General features: G+C 39.2%; 1 protein-coding gene across 2 annotated transcripts in view; it reads left to right on the top strand.

The window, feature by feature from the left end:
• SLIT3 (slit guidance ligand 3) overlaps nt 1–24,182 on the top strand; it is a 395,171-nt gene that overhangs the window by 315,758 nt on the left and 55,231 nt on the right. For both annotated transcript variants that reach the window (XM_083596748.1, XM_083596749.1), the window contains exons 21-27: nt 6,832–6,900; nt 8,064–8,135; nt 8,306–8,377; nt 12,311–12,382; nt 15,319–15,482; nt 17,250–17,374; nt 21,498–21,586. In XM_083596748.1, coding sequence (XP_083452874.1) covers nt 6,832–6,900; nt 8,064–8,135; nt 8,306–8,377; nt 12,311–12,382; nt 15,319–15,482; nt 17,250–17,374; nt 21,498–21,586 — 663 coding nt within the window. The remainder of the gene's footprint in view (nt 1–6,831; nt 6,901–8,063; nt 8,136–8,305; nt 8,378–12,310; nt 12,383–15,318; nt 15,483–17,249; nt 17,375–21,497; nt 21,587–24,182) is intronic.

Consider the following 24,182-nt stretch of genomic DNA (forward strand, 5'->3'; position numbering starts at 1 on the left):
CTCATAACGTCAGCGACTGATAAGACTTTTCAACCAGTTCTTCCAAAGTCTTCCTAAAAAAGTCTTCCTAAAGCTCCAAAATATAGGCCAAAAGAGAACAGGTCTGGGAAGAGTGAAGTATACAATGGGCACCACCAATGAAAAGGCCCTGCTCTGGGTAGCTCTTGCCCTGTCATTTGATAGGGTACCCACTTGCCCTCCTTCTTGACATGGAATGCTCTCTATTGGAGTCTTCAGGTCTAGTACAAAGACCATAAGAAGGGAGAACAGGGACCTTGAAGTTCCCAACAGCTGTTAAGCAAGCAAGCAAGCAAGCAAGCAAGCACACAGGTCACCTTTGTCACAGTCAGGATGCCTATGACCTGGCCAGGCTTGCACTCAATCTTGTTTTTGTACAATCTTGTTTGTTCTCAGTAACCAAAATTATATTATCAATATATACAAGCAGAAAAATTGTTTTCCTTCATTTGCAAGGAATCATACAAAACAAAGTGGCACTAATAAAGAAAAGTTCCAGGGTGACAACAGAAAGCAAACTAGAAATACTTTTGCAGTTCATCAAAACTATCCAGCAATATCAAGTTATGATGTGTGATGCTAATTATTTCCCCCAAGAGTTAAATGATAACTAATCAGAGGCAGCTACAGTTGCAAATGGCAACAAAATATCTGTGAAAGGAAGAGGAGCAAGTTTGCTCAAGTGTGTTGCAGGTAGAAATACTGTTTGTAATGAAGTGAGAGCAGTAGTTTACTTGCTCGAATTAACAAATAAGAAAGTTTTGAGAATTTTAATTCTAAATTAAAATTGATTACTTAATTGAGAAGGGGATTGTAACAAAAACACTGGTATCTGGAGGGCAATCTCATCCTTTATTTCCACACTGTGTCTGCAGACCAAATCACCTGTCAGAAGAGTTATGAGATTCAGGTGAGGGTCAGATGCCTTGTCAATCCCAGCAGGTATATAAGAGGACAACCGCCCTGGCCAAGCCTTCGCCCGAATTTTAAATACACGTCATCATCCTTGGCTTCACTCAATTTTGTTTATAACACTCTTCCATTTTCTTCTAGCCACGAGGGTGGGGGATGGGGAAGGGCCTCACAAGTGGGTATAGCCTAGAGCCGCTCTTCATCTAAATCCAGCCCTGGTGCAATTGTTACCAGTGGAATGTCAAAACAACTAATTCTTATTCCAGTTAAACCTAAGGGAAATTTTATTGAATTTCCCATATTATATAAGTTGGGAAGCTGTAGTTTGGGACCCAGTAATCCAACATGTGGCCTTTTTTGGTGGCCCTAGGCAGGGAAGAGGAAGCAGCTCCTGGGGCAGGGACTGAAAAGAAACTGTCAATATCACAATGCAGTTATATAAATGAAGCTAAGTGTTTGAAGATTCAAGACAAACTAAAGAAAGTATTCCTTCACATAGTGCATAGTTAAACTATGGAATTCAATCCCACAAGATGTAGAAATGGCCACCAGCTTGGATGGCTTTAAAAGAGGATTAGACAAATTGATGAAGGATAAGGCTATCAGCGGCTGTAGGCCATGATACCTGTGCCCTGCCTCCACCACTGGAACAAGTTTTATTTTGAACACCAGTTGCTAGGAATGGGCCTGGGGGGGGGGTGCTGCTTGCAGGCTTGTCATGACCACCTGGTTGACTGCTGGCAGAGCTCTCCTTATGCTCTTAGAAGTCCTTAAAAGTCATTTGGGTTTTTGAGTCCTAGGGATCAGTACTGTGTGGGGAGGTGGGGGAGTTTGCACACTTTTACTGCCATAGAGACCAGTGAATCTAATTTCATTTTCATGTTTTTATTTTCTATATTAGAAAATTGTGCTCAGGAAGTCACTTTTAAATTTAGTTAGTTTATTCCCACTTCCTGCATAGAGTCATACTTGTGTTTTAAGATGTCAGAAGGTAATACATGTGCTGACCAGTGAAAGATGTGCAAACTCCCAATATGCCTTTGGATGCTTTCCATCTCTGTCCAAAATAATGCACCAACATTCCATTGTCTTTTTTTTTTTTTTTTTTTTGAGAGAGAGAGAGGTGTAACTTCCATGATATGTCTCATGAAAGCAATGCTGGAAGTGGTTTTGCTAGCAGCATTTGTCACAAAATAAGAAAGGACTGAGCTTCATGCTTCATTCTGCAAATGGTACTTGTGCATCTGCTTTCTTAAACAGGGTCTGTATCTAATATTCTAGCTCTTTCTCCTCCATCTTAAACTTCTGAGTTGTAACTAATATTGATGTGTGGATAGCATGCTTTTGCCGATAGCTGATGCAGTGTTTGAGAGAGTTTCTCTGGCATCCCATCTGTCTTTCTCTCTGACTGGCTTGATCTGGCATTCTGACATAGTTCCAATAATAAAGGGGAGGATTTATTTAGTAGCATATTAATGAATGCTGTGGAGCCTTGCATTTATAAACTTCCATTTGCCAAGAGAAAATCGCATCCGCTGTGTGACAAACATGTTCAGCTGAAATGCTTTTTATTAAAATGTAATCATGCATGTTTATACATTACATTTTAATAAAAAGCCTGCCATACATCTAACAAGACCTAGTAAATTAGAGCTGTATATAAAGTTCCAGAATATCCATACAACAGGAAATCTTTTACTGCAACAGGTCCTAAATAATGTTACACTGAAATGGATACACAGACAGATGGAAAATTTCATTCTGCAGCAGGTAGAGTTTCACCATAGCAAAATGCTAAAGTAATACTTAAAATAGTACTCTTTCTCCAGCAGTAGTGAACTGAGGGCAGATCTACACCATACATTTAAAGCACATGCAATGCACATTTAAAGCACATTACTTCCCCCCAATGTGGGGGGTGTAGTTTCACCCTCTCACAGCAGTTGCAAGATGCAGTTCCCATGATTCTTTGGGAGAAGCCATATGCTTCAAATTTATGCTGAATATGCTTTAAATGAATGTTGTGGATCAGCTGCCTACCCCCCCCCCCAATGAATTTGTGTACCCAGGGCAATGTAGAAATACATCACATTTTTCCCTATAGATTCACATGCTGAAATTCTGTATCCTAGAGCATACTTCTAGGTCTAGTTGAATTCCCAGAGGAATTTCTTTTGAATCCTTTTTGCATCCATATAGTTAGGTCTGGCACATTCAGAAGAGAAAACTGAGCAGTTTACAGCATTACTAGAAACTGAGTGCTGACTGATGCTGCAGTATTCTGTCATTACTGCTGATGAAAGTCATAAGTGTGAAGCTGAATGGATGCTAGAGAAATCACTTTGTAGATTTAGAGACCTGTACTGTCTGGATAATAGCTGCTATTTATATACTACCTGTTAATTTGAAATTGAGAGAATTTCCTCTTTAACATCAATGGCAACCAAACAATTCAACAGAAATATTGCATGGCCCTGTATTGGTTTCCATTAAAATAAAACTGCACCTCACATAGCACACTGTGGTTGAAAAACTTTTTCATTATAGTGTTTTCATTATTCTCTCAAATGATTATCTGTTTCAGGGTTGAGCAACCTTTTTCAGCTGTGGGCCGGTCCACCGTTCCTCAGACCTTGTGGGGGGGGGCGGACTATATTTTTTTGGGGGGATGAACGAATTCCTATGCCCCACAAATAACCCAGAGATGCATTTTAAATAAAAGGACACATTCTACTCATGTAAAAACACGCTGATTCCCGGACCATCCGCGGGCCAGATCGAGAAGGCAATTGGGCCACATCCGGCTCCCAGGCCATAGGTTGCCTGCCCCTGATCTATTTTAATGGTCACTGCATTAAAATATGTAAGCTGCATTTCAAATCCCGAACAGCAATATCAAATGGTCAGCTCTATCAAGCAATGGATAGAGTAATGAAATTCTCACAGGTTTCAGAAAATTGGCTTCACAATAAGCAACTATGATGAAAATTGGCACTGGAATCCTTGTTTCTCCTGAGGTTGCTGTACACTTTCTGTATGCAGTTATTTCAAAAATAACAAATTAATTTAGATTGATGAAATTGCAACTTTTACCCAAATGTGTGTAAATTTCAGTGGCTCAGTTTGCATGTCACAGTAAGCAAGACAAATTGTTATTTAGGCAATATACTGTATAATCTAAAGGTGAGCTGAACTGGGTCAGGGGAGAGTTTCACGAACATTTTTGTTCTTCTCAAAAAAGCACCTCTCTAATTTGCAATTACTTTTTAAGGGCACTCAGTAGGACATTTTCAGCTGGTAAAAAGAAGACAATTCCCCTTTGCCTTGGCAACTAAACCAGTGCTCCCTGTTTTTCTGTGCTGCACTTTGGCAATGAAACCTTCTCAGTGCCATGTGGCAAATTAGGAACTGTTGGAATGCACACCTGACTGCAGATCTGCATTATACTGCTCTCAATGGGAAGCATGATTTAATGCACTTTCCAGTGTGCATTCTGGCATAACTAAGAGCTATATCATAGCTTCAGAGTAAGGCAGTGCCCTCAGTGATGCCAACGCATAGCCGTATCTGATTGGCTCTGAGACATCGTTACTCATTGAATGGTCCTAATTTGCTGTGGTCATGAAGGGAAAAGAAACCCTATTAAAATTTTAAAGTGCTGCTGAAGGTGCAGTAGATCAGCTATGAACAAGCTTGAAAAGAGCAAAGTGAAAAGGCTTGGGGCATCATTCTTACACCCTTCAAAAACATACATGTGTTGGAGGGCAAAAATTTGGCACTGCCAGATCATGTGTATAATCACATGAAAAATGTAATTGCCTGTTCCTACTTATGTTTTCGAGGCACCCATTTACAATAATTTATTTTGTAAAATTTAAATACAGATTTAATAATATCTGACTTTGCATTTAAATCTTAAATATTGCTGCCTCAGTTATTATCAGTCATTGTGTATTCATTTTACATTTTTACTAAGCAGTTAAAGTAAATGGTTGTATGGATTAACACAGCTAGACTGAGTCAGCTTCTGATGTGTTATTGAAATATTGCCTGCATGAGCAGTTTGCAGTCAGAGGGCAGAAATAATTCTAATGAGGTCAATTTGCATTTGGAGTTCTTTTTAGTAGCTTTAATTAAGCACAACCTTATAGCAAGGACATAAGCGATCCTCCCCCTTCTTTGTTAATGTGCTCTCTAGAAGAGGTAAATGAGTTTATTTCAGGTTTCTGGAAAAGATTATTTTTGTAGTCACTAATTTTCTTTTAAAAAAAGCAAACAGTAGTATTTTCCTGTAAGCTCACTGATTTACGATAGAAGAAAAGGGATATTCAAGCAAGCCACTCCATCAATACATCTAATATTTACTTACTCCAGTATTTACTTACTCCAGTATTACTCCTAGTACCCTTTCTTTTAGAGATACACTCTTTTACTTTACTTTCAAATCCTTTTACAAACTAAACGAGGGCAAAAAAACCTAGCAAACTGTGACTTTTAACACATATAAACTGGTGAGGTTTCTGTTGAACTAAGTCCACCACTGCCTATTAGAATAGAGATTCCCAAACTCTGATCCATTGACCACCAGTCATCCACAAGCTTCATTCAGTGTCTGTGGCTTTCCATTGCATGGGAAGTTAGTGCTGATTTTAAAATATGTACGGTATTTATTGCTTTTTTTATTTCTTATATTGCATTTTATTGTATTTCGATTTAAATTCTATGGAATCACAATTGCCACACTAGACAGAAAATTTGGTCTTCCAAGAGCCTCAGCAAATTTCAGGTGGTCCGTGGTAGCAAAGATTTGAGGCTACTGCATTAGAGGATTGGGTTACAAGGAACTACAGTGGTACCTCTACGTACGTTCACCTCCAGTTATGTACCCTTCGGGATACGTACACGGCTAACCCGGAAGTATTTTTCCGGGTTTTGCCGTGCTCGCATGTGCAGAAGCGCTCTACGCGCCACACGCATGCGCAGAAGCGGCACCTCCGGATAAACACATCTTGGGATCTGACCGGAGCTCCAAAATGGATCCTGTGCACAAACGGAGGTACCACTGTACTTCCATTACTTACTATAATCTCAACTTTGAACCTAGGCAGTTTAGATTTCTCCTTTTCTCCTGGGCTTCCTGATAGCCCACTAAGAATTGCCTAATTATTGGGTTGTATCTTTCCCCAAATTACATGTCACAAGTTTGTTTCCCCTAACAAAACATATACTGGCACTGCTCTCTATGTGTGCTTTTTTGTTCTAAAAAATAAAATTAACGTTGTGGAGTCTGGTGCATCCCAATAGCTTTTATTTTTACATTGCTTTAAAAAAGCCTAATTTTTATGTTAAACTAGACTAATTTTGATGTCACATTATATCTTTATTACCAGCCAGGATTTTGAAGGGGTCCATAGGACACAAACTGCAAATTGATGCTGTCAAAACAAATAATGTGTGTTTGGCAGAGGTAGTACAAAACTGATTTAACTTGACATGTTCCAGAAAGACGCTGGAAAAAGAAGTTTTAAAAGAACCCAAATGGTCTTATATAGATACAAGCCCCCCGCCCCAATCACTGCAATATAACAATAGAATTTTGGCTTTGCTTTCACATACACTGACATAGACATCTAATTCGATGATGGCTATCACTATGCAGAAATAGGCTTTTGGATAAGCAGTGGTTGAAATCATGCAACTGGATGCATATTTGTATCAGTATACACATCCTGACCCTATTGAACTGGCTGGAAACATATTTTGGTGTAGTTGGGAATTCACCGCCATCATTTACAATTAAACCTGCTTAAAGTATTTAACATAAACTCACAATTATGATGGTTTCTGGTTGGACATTCGCAGATGTAGCCTATAACTATTTTCAATATATATTGCTTTCAGATATCTGGAAGGAAACCATTTACCTGCTGTGCCAAAGGAACTCTCCCTGTTCAGACACTTGACACTAATGTAAGTATCTCAGAATTTGGAACCGGCCCTTCCTTTCCAGTGCTTTTTCCCTAGAAAAAAATGGTGCTGGTGCTACCTACCACTGAGTAGTGCCATAAAAAAGCACTGTTCCTTTCTATCATGTTGGGGCATCTTATGTGTTGCTGTACAGCAATATATTACCATAACAACTTATGGTACCAGGAGTTGCCAAACATTATTTATTAAATTTCTATACCGCCCTTGATCTGAAGATCTCAGGGCGGTTCACAGCAGAAATACATGTGAGCAGCATGGCATCCATGATGGCTTTCACTGGTGCCCCTGGGCAGTTACGCTGGACTTCCATTTAAAAATAAAGTCAGTCTCTAGGTGTTATGTACTGAGTTGAATAGGATCCAAAATGCAGCAGTCTGATTGGTCCTAGAACAATAGGATCCAGAATGCAGCAGTCTGATTGGTCCACAGGAGCCACCCAATCCAGTTCCAGGTGGAAGTGAATCCGCAACCTGATTGGCCTACAGGAGAATCCCAGAATTAGCCAATCATGTGGGGCCCATTGTGTAAATAATGTAGACATTCTGGGGGAACTTCCATTCCTCCTCACCACTATGAGCTGAATAAAGAGCATGAAATCCACTCTCGACTCCAAGTATATTTCACTAGTCATCTTAGAAACTTATGTGGCCACCTTGTATATTTTTCCTGGTACTAAGGAATGCTCCCTGTTGCTATTAGGCAGCAGAAGTATTGGTAAGTGCATATAAAATCAATATTGTATGATCTCCACACTCGAGACCAGTAGAACTACCCCTGGGTAGGCTGACTTCCCAAGATAAACAAAAATTTATCAGGGGTCTCTAATTTTGTGTTATGCCACACTGCCCATTACAACCTCAATACAACTTGCTCTAAATTCAAAGCATTCTCACTGGTCAAAAAAGTTTGGCAATCTCTGCACCAGGCACATGGAGGAGTTGCCAGCGTAACTTTGTTTGAAATTTCAATAATAAAATTTTCTACTTTTTACAGTATTTGGTTTGGTTTTCTTACAGCATTACATTCTTAGATAATTGGTCCTTGTTGATTTATTTGCTTTGAAACAACTTGAACTTTGACCTAACTTTAAGAAAAGACTTATTTTCATTGCATCAATGACCTTTATTTTGTGTATTTTTCTTCAGTGACTTAAGCAACAACAGCATCAGCATGCTGGCCAATTACACCTTCAGTAATATGACACAGCTATCAACACTGTAAGTACTTAGTAGTTCTGGCATACACTGTAATTGCTGTTCAGTGTGAGATCAGTTGCATTAACTAAGCATTTAATGTTTCTAAGTTAATGAATTCTGATTTCTGTTCTGCTTTTGCCTCAGTGAATCAATGACAAAGTAATGCAACCTGTGTTCTTTTATTATCCCAGGATCCTGAGCTACAACAAGCTGAAGTGTATCCCAGTCCATGCGTTCAATGGGCTTAAGTCTCTCAGGGTGTTGTAAGTATTGCTTGTTCACTGTGGCTGGGTTATAGTTTAAGAGGCTGCAGGTAACAGCAAGATTTTTAACGAGCAGATGGCTTTCACTTGAGTCACCACATCACGCTCATTTCCAGACAATTAGTTCCAATGTACTTGCACTGAGATGTAAAATAGCCTGTAACCACTGTTCAAGGGGGATGTTGGACTTCTGTGTAGAGAGCGAGATCCTTTTGAGCTTTAAGATGATTATTAATTTTGAAGATGCTTGAAATGCAGACTGGCCCAATGCTCAGGGATAATGAGAGCTGAAGTCTGGCAACATCTGAATAGCCACAGGTCCCCAACCCCTGTATTAAAACATACATGTTCTTATGCAGTATGGCAGAGGCTGGGATCAAGTGCAAGGATTTTGAACCTATAAGTTTCTCTTTCCCTTCTTGGATGGCTCCAGTACAGTTCTGTATGTGTACAGTTCTAGGCATAGAGAAGGGACTATAGGAAATAGATCATTCATATTTGCAGTAGCTGCTCTTATTTTCTGCAAGGAGGTTCATCACTGCCAAGTAATAAATGGAGCATAAACTTCCAGAAGCACATGGGATGCACTTCCTACATGTTTCTAAAAGCTTCCTTTCTCCTTCTTTCTGGCACACCAGGCAATGTGCCACTCTGAGATATTCATAGGCATTGTTGGGGACATGTGAAAGGAGACAAGGGTGAGTTGCAGGTCAATTGAAGATTGTGTACAGCAGGATGAAACCAGTAATCTGCCTGCTGATGAGGCAATATGTTGGTCTGTTTTGCTGAGGGCAAACTTCACACACAGTGAATTTCTGTACATTAGCTGGTGACTCTTTTTCTCATCATTTGAGAAATGCTATGAAGTCTTGACTAGTATATTATTGGTCTATCAAGGTTCTCAATTCTAGGATATAGTAGCATATGATAACCTTTTTTATATGCAATTGTGCAAATGTTAAGTTATGAGCAAATCAAAATTATCTATATTTTTTCAGGACATGGCAGAAAACTGGTACAAACTCAGGCCCAGTTTTATAAATGCAGATACTGGCTTGCTTAGAAGACTTGCTTCATCATATCTTGTAACAGGCATTTGCTCTAAGAGAAACAGGAGTGGGAAGAGGCTTTTGCTCTAAGAGAAATAGGAGTGAGAAAAAGGGTGGGAGCTCTTCCACATCTGTGCAAAAGTGAAATGATGCATGAATGAGTGTCTCTCTTTCTGAGTTCTGTGCATTTGGAAGCCTCCAGATTGATTTGATTTATTATAGTCTACAAAACTCTGGTGTCAGCAACAACCCTCGCCACATGTCATCTACATTGTTATTAAAAATCAATTCTCCTGGGGGCGGGGAAGTGCTTCTGAGCGACAGTGTGCAATCTGTTAGTGTCATTTATTTATTATAAGGATTCCCAAGAGAACCTCAGTGAGAAATAATCAGCAAAAGCATATCCAGGTTTCTTTCTAGAAAGGATACATAGCTCATTGTCTGTCTGGGTTTGATGTGCAGGTAAAGAGTCCCTTTCATGCATGAGCCACTCCTTTCCTAATTGTTTTGTTTGCCAGAAATTTGCTCTATCAATATTAAAAAGGGAAACTATCTTATCAATCAAAATACATGCCTAATTCTAAATTTAGTTATAGGTATTGCAGTGGGAGCCTTGTCCTGTAGCTCAGAGGCTGGGTTCCTCTTAACACATCTTCATATGTTAGTTTTTTAGGAGTATGCTTAAGTTTCTAAAAAAAAAAACTTAATAGTGTGAGTGTACAAAGAGATGTTAGATAAGACTTGTGTGTACCAATAATTATAATATTGATTGTGTTAAAATGGTATTAATAATGGACTACATTTGCTACAGCTCTTGACTCCTGACAGAATGGCCCACAGTTAAAAACAGAAACACAGAATCACAGGATAATATATTTATCTCTTGCTCTTCTTGTTAAGAATAAAGTCCAAAATGTTAAACTAATATCTGCTTAAAACAGTCCGCAAGAGAAGGGGGAGGGACCACTAGGGGCGCATCAGAAGATGGCTGACAATAACATCTCTCCGACCCACACGAGGTAAATTGGAGGCTGTGATGGGAGTAAATAGCCTCCCTACCCCCCCCCCAGGATTGTGGTGGGGGACTGCCCTTGCCTGCTGTGCCCTATACCACCCCCAAATTTGTGGGGATGGGGGCACTAGGCACAATGCCCTCCTGTGGGATTTCGGCGCTCCTGGACGCCGTCTCTGATCCGCGCCACTAGCTGCAAGAACTTCAAAAGAAACAATTTGGATGAAGCGAATGCACATGTTTCAAGGGAAAAGGGGGAGTAAAGACTGCTAACAGAAGAGATCTCTGATAAAACAAGACGAGTCGGAGGAACAAGTATAAATCATGAGAAGATACGCCAAGACTCGGTATGGCAAAGGGACTGATGGGGGAGGGGGAAAAAATCTTTCCTTTCTTTTTCAATGTGATTAAACAAGAATCCCCCCCTCACAAGTCAGAAATGTCGTTTTAAGGACTTAAGCTGTGGATTTAAGGCTGTGTGGAGATAAACTTTTGAACCAAAGCATGTTTTAAGAAGAGCGTGGAATGTATAAGGGCTTTGGAATGACGCAGTTAAAAATTCCGTCGCCATATTGGGAAGTTCTGTCGGAGGACTTAAGTCTGAGAGGAGAAATAGAGAAATAGAGCTGTTTTTATACTGTGGGTGAAACTCCTCAGTGGGACTTAAGAATGACAGTTCTGTAATTAATGATGGAAAGAGCGCTGTTATCTATGAAGGCGATGATATATGGAAACCATCTCGATTTGAGGATTGGAAGAATGGAAAAATTCACACAGGATTATTATTGGTGTTTATCGGCTTAAGGAGACTATCAGAAGAGATCATAAAGAAAAAAGAGAAAATATATGAACAAGATGTGATGTGGAAACAGCAAGATAAGACTGGATAGAATTATGAACTTTGTTTGGACTGATTTGGACATTAACGCAGTGGCAAGAAAATGATCAGAATCCCCCTTCGGATCTTGAAATATGGGTTCCCTCAACAAAATTTAAAATTCGGTTTTGTAATGCGGAATTTATGTGATGTGATTTGATTTGATTTGATTGGCCGGTTAATAAAAATTATTTTTTTAAAAAAAAAACAGTCCGCAAGAGAAAGCCAAAAAAAACCAAATGTATGTAAATTCTGTGAATCAGCACAGAGATCATGTCACAGGATCATGTGGTTAAAGCTAACGTGTTCACACTTAACCATGTTTCAAGACAGTTTCAGTTAAGTGGTTATCCCAGTTAACTCTAAGTTTGGTAGATGCAAATGCTGGCATAATGATTAATTGCTGTTGCACCTAACAGTTGAAATTTGTGCTGCAGAATGGAAGGTGCAGAGAGACAGTCTGTGATATCCTGTATCTTGGTTTGATATAATATTGACAATTGGTTTTACAATCCAATTGTCCATATTGTATCTGCAACAGATTTGTTGATTAGAAATTAGAAATGGTAAGTTTTCCTGATGATACAAAGGTCTTGAAATAATTCCCCAGTTGGACAAAATCTCAGATATTTTTATATTATGGAATGGGTGGATGTCACCACAGACCTTAACTTCCTTTCTGAAAGTACGTGTTTATAGTTTGCTCCATAACTCCTCCTTTAGTATTCACTGTTATATGAAATTTTATCCCTTTGCCCTCTTATGCAAGGCTTGATGAAAGAGTCTACAATCTATGAGTGATTTTTCCCTTGGTTTAAATAAAAAAGCATCTTCCTCAAACCACCTTATCTTTAATTTGTGAAGGCAGCAAAATATGTTATTTCCTAAGTTATGTATTGAATATGCCTCGAAAAGTGGTTAAAAACACCAGCACTTCTTAACATAATATTTGGTTGAGCTGCATTCTAACATTGTATTATTCCCTTCTCTCTTAGGACTCTTCATGGCAATGATATTTCCAGCGTTCCTGAAGGGTCTTTTAATGATCTTGTGTCACTTTCCCATCTGTAAGTACTGTTACCCTCAGTAGAATAGTGACACTGTACAAATCATTTTGCTAAGTAGGATTTGCACAGCTATGTCACATTGCAGTTGCATTTATTCTTACCAGCACTGAGTAAATTTCGCCTTCAGAGCAAATCTGAAAACTAGCTACATTTGAAACATTAAGCAGTGACTGAGGCTAAACGACATTTTCACCAAGTTTTTAATACTTTAAAATACTGTGCACATTTTTTATGCAAGATTTTAATGCCAAAATGTCAGCAGAATATGAAAGGGATGAATTTGTCTAAACCGATAGCGTAGGCAAATTTACATTGTTCTAAAATTTCTGGCTCAAGTAAATTAGATCGTCGGAATCACTACCATGATCATAGGGTTTGGGTCTTTGGAATAGACTTTTTAATGCAGTATTTAGGAGGTTTCTGTAATATCAGGTCTTAATTAGCTCCTTCATCCAACCTCTACTGCAAATAATGAGTGTAAAGCTTGAAAGCCTTATTTTGGAATAATATATTCAAGGTCATTTCATTATTTTAGTTTAGCAGAACCATGTTTTATTAGTAGGAGTATATATTACCACACATAGGCTCCTATCATAAATATGTTTGGGTTTGTTATAATGTATTTTAACTGTAAATATTATGGCCTCATGCTGAATTGTCCAACTTGGAAAACTGCACTTGCCTTTTGAAATGATTAGAAGCATTTAAATCTACCAGATCATAATTGTAGGCAGCCAAATGTAAAGCATGTACATTGCAAATTTTTATTATTGTTTGGTTTGATTTGAAACCCACCTCATCCAAAATGCTTTGGGCAGCTCACAATATATTAAATAATAAAACATTTTATTGTCATTCTAACTACCCTCATCCTACCTATTCCCTGGTCAGTAAAAGCCAGCTGAACACAGCAAAACATCGTACATTAAAAGCTTTGCTATACAGTGCTGCCTTCAGATGTGTACAGAAACTCATATAATTGACATCTGATGAGAGCTTTCCAAAGGGCGGGCACCACTACCAAGAAGGCCCTCTGCCTGGTTCTCTGTAACTTCACTTGTTTACAATGACGGAACTGCCAAAAGGCCTCAGAGCTGAACCTCAGGGTCTGGACTTCAGTGTCTGTGGGAGGAGATGCTCATTTGGCTATACAGAGCCGAAGCCATTTAGGACTTTAAAGGTATTGTTCTGGGGAGTCATTGAGAATTTTTACCTCTTTTTCTTGACTGGAACACACATTTACAGTATCTTAAGCCACCCCTTACTACAGCTCTTCTTCCTTTAGATGTCTCTTTGATCTCATTCTCCATCTCAAGATCTTCCTGAGCATTTGGGCAATTCATAAGTGTATGTTTGTGGAACTCCAGATACATGCTTGTTCAACAGCTCATATATAGTATGCCAAATTATTTTTCTTATGTGAGAATTTATAAATGGGGTACATTTGTCCCCTTTCAGGAAAGATTGCTGTTCCATTTACTTAATGTTGATGGATGAACCCCTGCCGGTAGTTCAACTCATGAACTCTCAGCATGAATTTGTCTAGGGCAGAATTGTTTAATTAGTCATGTCTCTGGAATTACATTAACAACATTAGTGGAATTTCATCTGTCAGTATTCCATCCGCTTTCCCCAAAAAAACATTTTTTGAGCATGAACTCCATTTTAAGAAATTATTTTTGTTATCTCCAATGGAAAAAGTATCCATGTAGACTTAATTTTTGATCACTTTTGTATGTGTAAATAATTTCTTAACTTTCTCTCTAGGGGATGAACCCATCATAATGTTTTTCCTCTGCAGGAACTATAGCTAAGCACTCCTGTGGAGTAAAAACTTTGTTAGAACCAGCATAATGCCACTGGGATCATACCCCTTAACCTTTAGATCATTCTCCCAAAACATTCCACTTGAACTGCAAGAGTTTATTCAGAGTTTCTGAGTCTGATCAATTCAGAGTTTCAATAAAGTAAAATCTTAAGTGGTCTTACAATGAAGTTTTTGGTAAAAGGCATAGAAGAGTTTTGTAAAGTATTGGTTAAGGCCAATATGTCCCCTACAGAGAGATGAAAGCCATTGTGCTTTACAGGATGAGTTGACTGACCAGGTAGTGGGATGGTGAGGAGCAGTGAGAAACAAAATAGAGAGAGCTTGTGAAGAATGAACATGTTTTCTCCCACTACGGTCGTGTGCTTCTGGGACTTAGTCAGTATCTTCAGATCCTCTGAGAGATACTCATGATTGGACCATGAAGTGAAAGAGTTAATTGCCACCTCTCTTTCCTGAATAACACCAAGGTCTTACTTTTCCCAAACCATAATGGGTTCCTAATCCAGAGTTAGGGAGGGAGGTTTTATGATTCCCCCACTTGCTGTGGATGGACATGGTTCTGCTTCATCTGCATTCAAATTAGCAGTGACTCTGAGTATGGTGGGCTTCTTTCTATCAAACTGAATGTGGTCAAGGCTGCCTTTAAGGCAGGCTAGGTTCTGATCTCCAAGTGTGAGCTGTTAATTCTCAAGGATGATGCCTGCTACGTTTAGGATATTATTAGTTATTCAGTCTCCTCCACAGCAGAAAGATGGGAATTTGTGTTGAAGCTGTGGAGCAGTAGTATACATGAGGAACAGTGGAAGAAAGAGAATTGATGCTTTGATGCTGAAACTGGCCAAATAACATATCAAGAGGCAGCATCAAGGACACAGATTAATGGCTGACCATCAGAAAGTGTTCTTTTAATCACATGTCCATAAAATGTTTTATTGTTTAAATATTTTGATAAAATGAGACAAATAGTTTTGTTGTTGTTGTTTAGTCGTTTAGTCGTGTCCGACTCTTCGTGACCCCATGGACCAGAGCACGCCAGGTTTAAAATAGTTTTAGGGATTCTCTGAACAACTATTGGTTATATATGCGCCTGTATTTTAACCCACCTTAGGGCACTTGGTACCAACCCTTTGCATTGTGACTGCAACCTGCGCTGGCTTTCTGAATGGGTGAAGGCAGGCTACAAAGAGCCAGGAATCGCACGATGCAGCAGTCCAGATGACATGACAGACAGGCTGTTGCTTACAACACCAACCCACCACTTTCAATGCAAAGGTAGGTATAAGTCCTTAGTGTGCAGTGTGCTCTGTTATATACCAGGCTTCTTACTACATCATAGGAAGCTGCCTTACCCGGCTTTGGGAAGGTAGGATGAAGGCTCTAGGATGCTGATGACCCCTCACACCACTTTCTGAAAGTCTGTGTAGTATGGCTGGAAAGAATAAATAAATTGAGAGTGGGTTTCATCTGCTCTTCATCTATTTATTTCTTTTCCCCACACCACACAAAGCTGCAGTCACTAAGTTAATTAGGTATAAGTGCGAGTTACCTGTATTGTCTTTAGTTTAAATGCCCAAGGAAAATGGCAAAAAAATCCCTTCTAGATAAAACTGCTTCACCTTGTTTTAACACGAAGAATTTGACTGCAAACATTTGGCTTTGGTTAAACATTTTCATCTCTCATGCGAAGGGTTTCACAAAGTTTTTGCTTTCTAAATTTTACTGATTAAACATTTTAATGCAAAATAAATTATCACTCATTATTGTTTGGCCGTGTATGACAAAGATATTACCGGCATTTTCGTTGCTCATTAATGTAAAGCTCCTGAACCCCTCAGTCTTTGAAATCCTCTTGTTTCCATATTGGCAAACATGCATAGCTATAGGCTGCCTCCATAGCCATCACTTTTGCGGATAGACACAATAGATTGTAATTGCATCCAGTGAAGAAGTTTCCTGCCTTTCAAACAGTTTGCTAAGATAAAAGTGTCACATGTATTTTCATAATTGCACAGTTCTCTATGTAATAAACTATGAGGCTTCCTTCTATATGTGGAAAAATGTGTGAGGTCTCTGTGTGTGTTTGTTTTAATGTATTTTTATGCTTTTAATTACTGCTTACATTTGTAGCCTTTTTCAACTACCATGGGGAGTTAAAGAGACAAAAAGGTTTCAAGCTGAAAGGGGACCACTTGCTATCTGTAAATAGAAAACATGACATTCAACTATTTTGCTTCAGAATTGAAAAACTGAAAAATAAATGCCAGGCTTAATAACAAGATATGCTATACACCCTTGTAGCTTTTCTGCCCATCTTACTTTGCTGCCATACTATTGCTAAGCTGTAAGAACCATAGAAGGTCTCTTACTCTTACTATGATGCAGAGAAAGGCATACAGTAATCTATATTCCATTTCAAGAGTGGTGGCTCAGCTCTCTAAATAAGCAATATATTTGATTGCAGTTGTGGTAACCCACATTGAGCTGAAGGGGAAGAACTCTAAACACCTTAAAGGATCTTAGATTTCAGATCAGGAGATAAGTTTCTGTTGTGGCAGCTTCCAAGTCTAATTTCCCTAAACTATAAGCTCTGGGCTGAAGGGAAGCAAGTAGCAAACCAAATACTTCCTATCAGTGAAAGAGACATCAGGCCCACTGAAAGCTTGTACCTCTGCATTGCTATTATGCTAGGAGAGTTCCATGGTAGCAGCAAAGACGACAAAACACATACAAGTTTTGGTCTTTCAATTTTTGGTTTCACCATCACTACCTTTTAATAGTATTTAAACTAATAATTATCAACACACCTAAGGAGTTCCCTCCCTTATCTGGTGGTCCATTTTTCTACCCTACAGACTGGACCACACCCACTATTGTTAAAGAGGTTGGTGTTAAAGATCCAGCTCATCCGTAAGAACAGGCCCTTCTCTACTGTCCTTTGCCTTTTCTTCCTTACTGTAAAAAATTATGTCAATAAAAATCAATGTTCATTACATAAACTGTACACACACATTTTTCAGTTGTGCTTTTGTTTCTTTTTAGGAGTTGCTGATATCAGTATTGTATCCAAGTGTAACCCTTGCCTATCCAATCCATGCAAAAATAATGGGACTTGCAGCAATGACCCACTGGATTTTTATCGATGTACTTGCCCGTTCGGCTACAAGGTATGATAACAGCTGGGCCACACCTCTCAGTGGAAATTTAATTTGCCTTTTGACTACTTAAATAATGCAGTGCAGCAGTGGGGATAGTGTTTATGATGAACAACCTCTGCTAGCGATGCATAGGTGGCAGAAATTAGTATGGGTTATTAATTTGGAGCATCTGATTTTTTGGGATGAGTGTTTTTTTGGGATGAGCCCCAGCTGGGCTCCCTTTTAAATGCTATAGTGCCCAGCTGGGGAAACTGCTGTCCAGATGTCGGGTAATGTTAACACATTTCATAACTTTTTCATTTCATACCGTCTTGAGATTTTGAAGACATTATGTGTGTGTACATACTAATGTAAAAATACTGTTGCATCTGTATGGGCCGTATTCAGATAGTATGGAGTAGAAGAGCAACTAGTACCAGAGACATGGGAGAAAGAGATTAGAAGCCTTCTACAACCCTCAAGAAAACCCTACATTGTTGCCACATATTTTTTTTACAGAAGTGTCATTTGACAAATTCAAATGTGAACCATATGAAAAGATAATTCTTTTTGTACCAAGCTGTTCTTCTAGAGTGTCATGCTAATTCAGTAACAATACCTTGCTTCCTTCTCACCAACCAGCACCAAACACGTCTGTCCATCTGGAAGCTATTTCCTTTACCTTGATAAATTGTATTGAGTCTGCCCTTTCAGCATTTGTTATTCCTTGTTTGATGTCGATGTGAAGAAAATCTTGTGTGGAGGAGTGCGTTGCTACATCAGTTAGATGGCAGGACCCCTAATCCAAGAATGGTTGTGCAAGAGAGCTGAAAGAGTTTAATTGATTCTTCAGTCAGGCAACTCAAAAAGTATTTCCTTATCTGGAGCACAGAAGATGTAGCAAGTCTTCAGCTGCATGTGTTGCTTCAGATGAAAGTAGTCACAAATGAAGCTGGAGTATTGAATTAAATGAGTAGAATTCATTGGATAAAGTCTTAGACATGGAACTTGGGGACCAATTGTAGCTAAATTAGAGTAGCTTTCCCCAGTCTGGTGCCATCCAGAAGCTTTGAACTTTGATCATCCCTCACCATTGGCCATGCTGGCTGGAGCTGATGGAAGTTGGAGTCCAAAGCATCTGGAAGTCACTGGGTTGGTGGAAGGCCGGCTTAGAGGATATCTACATGGACATTTATATTCCTTGATGAGCACTGTAGTGCCTCACCAGACATAAAAAGCACTCCCAAAAAGTAGATCGATATTAATTGAATGAACTTCTGTAAGCAATGGATCATAAAGTTGGTGTAATACCACTTTTTAAATCTTTCTACCGTGCAAATGAGTGGGAAACCAGAGTAAAACTCTGCTTAGACTTGATAGGGGTTGGATGTGTTGAAGTCCCAAAGTCCTTGGCTGTGCTGAGGACTTGCAAAGATTGTAAACATACGAAGCTGCATTATACTGGAACAGACAGTTGGTCCATCTAGCTCAGTATTGTTTACTCTGGCTGGCAAGTGGCTCTCCAAGGCCTTAGGCAGGGGTTTTTCCCAGCCCTGCCTCTTGAGATTTAGAGATGGGAGGAAATTGACCCTAGGACATTTCTGTATGCAAGATGTGTGCTTAATCTCTTCTGAAGTTTGATACCCTTCTCCATGTACTCTAAAACACTTAGTGCATCTAAAGTGCCACACAGACATGGTCCTCCATTCAAACACATCTCGGGGGGGGGGGTCCAAAGAGCCCCTTGGACATGTCCATGTTGTTCTGTACACTCACTAAGTTTTTCCCTATTTACTTTTCTTCAATTTCAGCTCCTTGTGTCAGAGGCCACTCTTGAACTTAATCTGGTTTTCAGGAGTGGCTTTTCAGATGGTATAAGAGGGTTGTTTATGAAAGGGGGGGTTCAAAAATACCTCTATGAGGCCATTTTCATATTTACCAAAATATTGATATGTTTTGGAAACTAATAAAAGCCATTTATATGCTGTAGTATTGAGAGAACTTTAAAGTAAAATGGATATAGTTGTGTTCGAACAGGAAGTCAGATGCATTTGAATTATGTTAGTCATGTCAAGTAGTGGTGTAGAATGCTGATTGTACCACTTCTTCCTTCTAAGGTTAGCAATGCAGCCACTGGGCAACAAGTGGCTATTGTAAGATCCCCAGGTATTATTTATTATTACAACTTATACTTCATCTTTGTGAGAGTCAAGATGCCAATCAATGACTTTATGCTTGCTTTATATCTGTAACTGAATTTGTTTGCAAGTAAGAAATTCATAGCTCAAGGGGAACTACTCCCAATTATGGGTGAGACAGAGAAGTCCTGTGAGAGCTCTTGTGTCACCCTTGTGAGATGTACTCTAGCTCCACACCTTTCTTAGGTGGTTGAAATTGCATGCAATGCACATTCCCGAAACATCAGATTCAAAGCACTGCTTCTCTTATAAGCAATGCAGCCATTTAACAATGAATTCAATTTCCCTGATGCACTCTGTCACATTCTTGCATTTGCCCAGCAAAGGTTTCAGAATGTTATCTTTAGCAAAAAAGATCTTATCAAATCCAAGCTGCTTTTTGTCCTCAGTAGACTGGTGATGAAATGTGTGAAAATGTGGCAGCATAAACTGGCTAAAATGCTTGCCCTGATAGAACAATCAACTTAGTAGGATGTCAGTTTCCTCCCATCATTTTATGCCAATAAGCATTAGTGAAGCAAAATCTATATATTTATATACAGTACTGTCAAACCATGTGTATAACAAGGGTGGGGAACATCACACCCAGGGGCTGGGGCTGGATGTGCCTTCCAGGCCTCTCTATCTGACTCTTGGGTGTCTTCCCAAGCCACACAACCTCACCAGCCCTTCTTTCTACCCCACCTTAAGTGTTTTTGCCTAGCTGGAATGTGTCCTTTGATAATATTTATCACTTATTTGCATGGAGGACCGAGAGAAGTGTGTTAGTGCGTGCAGAATCTAGATTACTGTATCTTCACTACTCACTTCATTTTGCCTCTGGCCGTGCCTGTCACTGAGATGTAGCCACCAGAAGGTGGCCCTTGTACTGGGGAAAGTTCCCTGTTCTTGGTGCAAAGTTTAACACTGCTTAATGCTGGAGAAATCAGATAAAATATTTCTAGCTAAGATATAATCAGCCTTTTATCTTCCTTTGAAGTTATGCTTTAAAGATACAACATTGAAAGTATCTGAAGAACAAAGAAATTTAAGCTTTATCTGGTGTTGTATGCAAAATGCAGTCTCCTTGACTTGCTTTTAAATTTTATTTATTTATTCATTAATTTAGTGTAGGTTGTTGCAGGTGTCCTTTTGTGTGTATTAGTCGGCATAAATGACACATTTGATTACATAGGCAAACATGCCAATCTGACAACAGTTTAATAAGCTTTGATTCCACAAGGATAGTTAGGTGACCACTAAGCAAAGCAGCTTGACAGAGGTGTTTGTCAACTGAAAGTTTGCTTTTAGGTATAAACAGGGGTCAGCAAACTTTTTCAGCAGGGGGGCAGTCCACTGTCCCTCAGACCTTGTGGGGGGCCGTACTGTATTTTGAAAAAATATATATGAACGAATTCCTATGCCCCACAAATAACCCAGAGATGCATTTTAAATAAAAGCACACATTCTACTCATGTAAAAACACCAGGCAGGCCCCACAAATAACCCAGAGATGCATTTTAAATAAAAGCACACATTCTGCTCATGTAAAAACACGCTGATTCCTGGACCATCCACGGGCCAGATTTAGAAGGTGATTGGGCCGGATCCGGCCCCTGGGCCTTAGTTTGCCTACCCATGGTATAAACACTAACTTGCTTCGTATTTTTAATGAATTAACTCTGCTACAAAGATAAAAGTCAATAGTATATAATGCTGCTTTGCTGAGATGTTGTTTAAGTTACAAACATTATGTATCTTGCCTTATGTCTCATATATATTCATTTCTTATTGCTTATGTTTGATATTTTACAAGTGCATTACTACATAGGAAGCAACTATCTCTAGGTGATAAAATAACTATATTTTCAAATGCAGGCAAGGGAGATGAGAATCAGCGTCTGCATCAAAGATAAAACAGGACTAACCATTTTACATGGACTTTTTGTTGTTGTTGTTGTTGTTGTTGTTGTTAGGGTCGAGACTGCAGTACTCCTATTAATGCCTGTATTCAGAATCCCTGCCAGAATGGAGGCACTTGCCATCTTACAGACAATGGATTCAGGTAACTGAAAGCAAATTGTGTTAAAACAAAGATAGTGGATAATGCAACTTAGCTATCATTATTGTGAAACAGAAAAGGCTATCATACAAAAGCGTCCATAAAATAAAATTGTGTTAGGTCATTGTGGCGATCACACAGGGCCCCCGGACGTTTGACGGTCTCTTGACCCTGTGCCACCACTGTGATTGCTTTATTCGCTGCCACCACCCCGTTTCTCACAGGGACACACAGAGTCCAGACAGTTGTTAACATTAACAAATAATCAAGTTTATTTTTAAATGCAGGAACAAGCGTATAGTTTCAGTTAATTTTTCTCTTGTCAGTTTCTTAATCTTAGTTCCTAACAACTCCAAACTGATTATTCCAACTATCTTCTATCTTCAACCTAACAATTCCTCTCACTCTCTCACAATGCAACTCGAACAACCCACTGCCTATTCCTCCCTCTTCCTTCTCCAACTCCCAAACCTCAACTAACTTTCAAAACCTCCCACTCTAACTTTTACTCCCCTCTTGCATTCTCACTAGCCAATCACATCACACTCATTTTAACCCTTTCCTTATGACCCATCTAGGAGGCAAACGCCACAGTCATGAACCAAGTAAACCTAAGCATTTTGTTCCATTGTTTTGAATGGGTGTGTTAAGCACATACTTAACTCTCCCATTCAAAACAGTTGGAATCACAATACTTAACTTTCAGCTGGATCATCACCTCAGTTTGATTTTACTGTGTATATATTTTCCTTTAAAATGGGCTACCTTGTTATGACAGACTATGTTAGGTTCTTGTTATGGAAAGTGTTTGAACTGGAGATGCTGGTGAAACTCATTTGTCAAAGTTTTTGATAAAAGTTATGGGGACTAAGAATATGTGATTTAAAGAAAAGGGAGACATTAGGCACCACAACCTCATCACAGTGTGGATTAAAATCTGATGCAGCTGACACCAGTGGTGCTCTAGAGCGGGGAGTGTTCTCCCTTTGGAGCCTAGCACATTGCACTGCAGTGTACAAGACAAAAGGATGCCATTGCCATTTTGGGCAAGCTGTTTCCCTCCAAGAACTATTTAAAGAGAAAGGGATTGGAAATTAGGGGACAGGTGGGTGGGAGCTCCGAGGGCCTTCTGGCGGTTCCCTCACTGCGAGAAGTGAAATTACAGGGAACCAGGGAGAGGGCTTTCTCGGTAGTGGCGCCCAGCCTGTGGAACGCCCTCCCATCAGATGTCAAAGGAATAAACAACTATCTGACGTTTAGAAGACATCTGAAGGCAGCCCTATATCGGGAAATGTTTAATGTCCGGTGTTTTACAATTTTTTATATGTGCTGTAAGCCACCTAGAGGGGAATCTGACATCACTAAATTCTGAACTTACTGGCACTGATTTTTTTTCTGTTTTATTTCAATTCACTGTGTGGATTCTGCTGGCAGAAGCAGAACTGCATTCCTACAACCCTTGTGTGTCAAGATGAGAGACTATTATCTCCTGTGCAAAAGAGAAGGCCCCCTTGGAACTTTCTGTTGTGTGGCCTGTGAAAGAAATTATATATTCTATTCACTCCCCCTCTCACCTCCCAGAGAAACATATAAATATATAAGCTCAGCTGCCAAACTTGTCAAATCTTTGCTCTTGTAGAGGGGATTTTAAGCCAAAGTATTTCTCCATATGAAATGCCAAGTGATTTAACTCCCAAGTTCCTGTAGTCACAGACAAGAAAATTATCTTTTGAGTAATGGGAAGGTGGTGACATAAGCCAGGAAATTCACCCTGTTAGGACTGAAACTCCATCCTCACACCCTTCCTCATCCTGCTGTTTGTAGGTAACATAAGGGGCCTAAACAGCAGGTGATCCCACTACTCCTATCTACTGTTATAACATGCTGCCACAACAGTGTCAGCAAAGGGCATGGGATAAAATGAAACACTGAATCAAAATCAAAATCAAATTCAGATTTTTAACAGTAAACAGTTTACTCTAAAGTTGTATTTTTCTTTATGTAAATTCCTGGTTTAAGGAACAGCAAACAAAGCTATATGTACTCATTTCACTGTTTTTATTTGCTTCCTCCAGGAGCAACGGTTGATATTTCTGATATTGTTTCTGATATTGTTCTGATCCCATTGGTACATATTTTAACAGTTACATTTTTAGAATGTGTTTTTGTGTTCAGGGCTGTAGGGATTTATCCCAGCATTGCATTCTGAGATACGGGTGACAATAATATCTAAAATTAATTAAAATTAATAAATAGATCAGAATAAATACTGATTTCCAGCTAATATCCACTTATACACTTCTGTGTCAAAAGTTGCCCAGTGAGAAATAAGTGCCACAAATATCAGGAAGGTGCTATATTAGTACCATGCTGTTTTTACTAAGAATGAATACAAACCTACCTTCATACCAGCCCTTCATCATTGCTGAAGCCTTAAGAGTATCAGATAAAATCAAACTGCAGAAAAGCATTTTTATGTACTGTTGATATGAATGGGAAAGGTTTAAGCATGTGTTTAACTAATCCATTGAGATATATGTTACTCACAAATATTTAATTTTAGTTGGAACTTGCCTACTGTGATGAAGTCTATATAGCT

Source organism: Podarcis filfolensis, assembly GCF_964270895.1.
Source record: "Podarcis filfolensis genome assembly, chromosome: 2".
Classification (NCBI taxonomy): Eukaryota; Metazoa; Chordata; class Lepidosauria; order Squamata; family Lacertidae; genus Podarcis; species Podarcis filfolensis.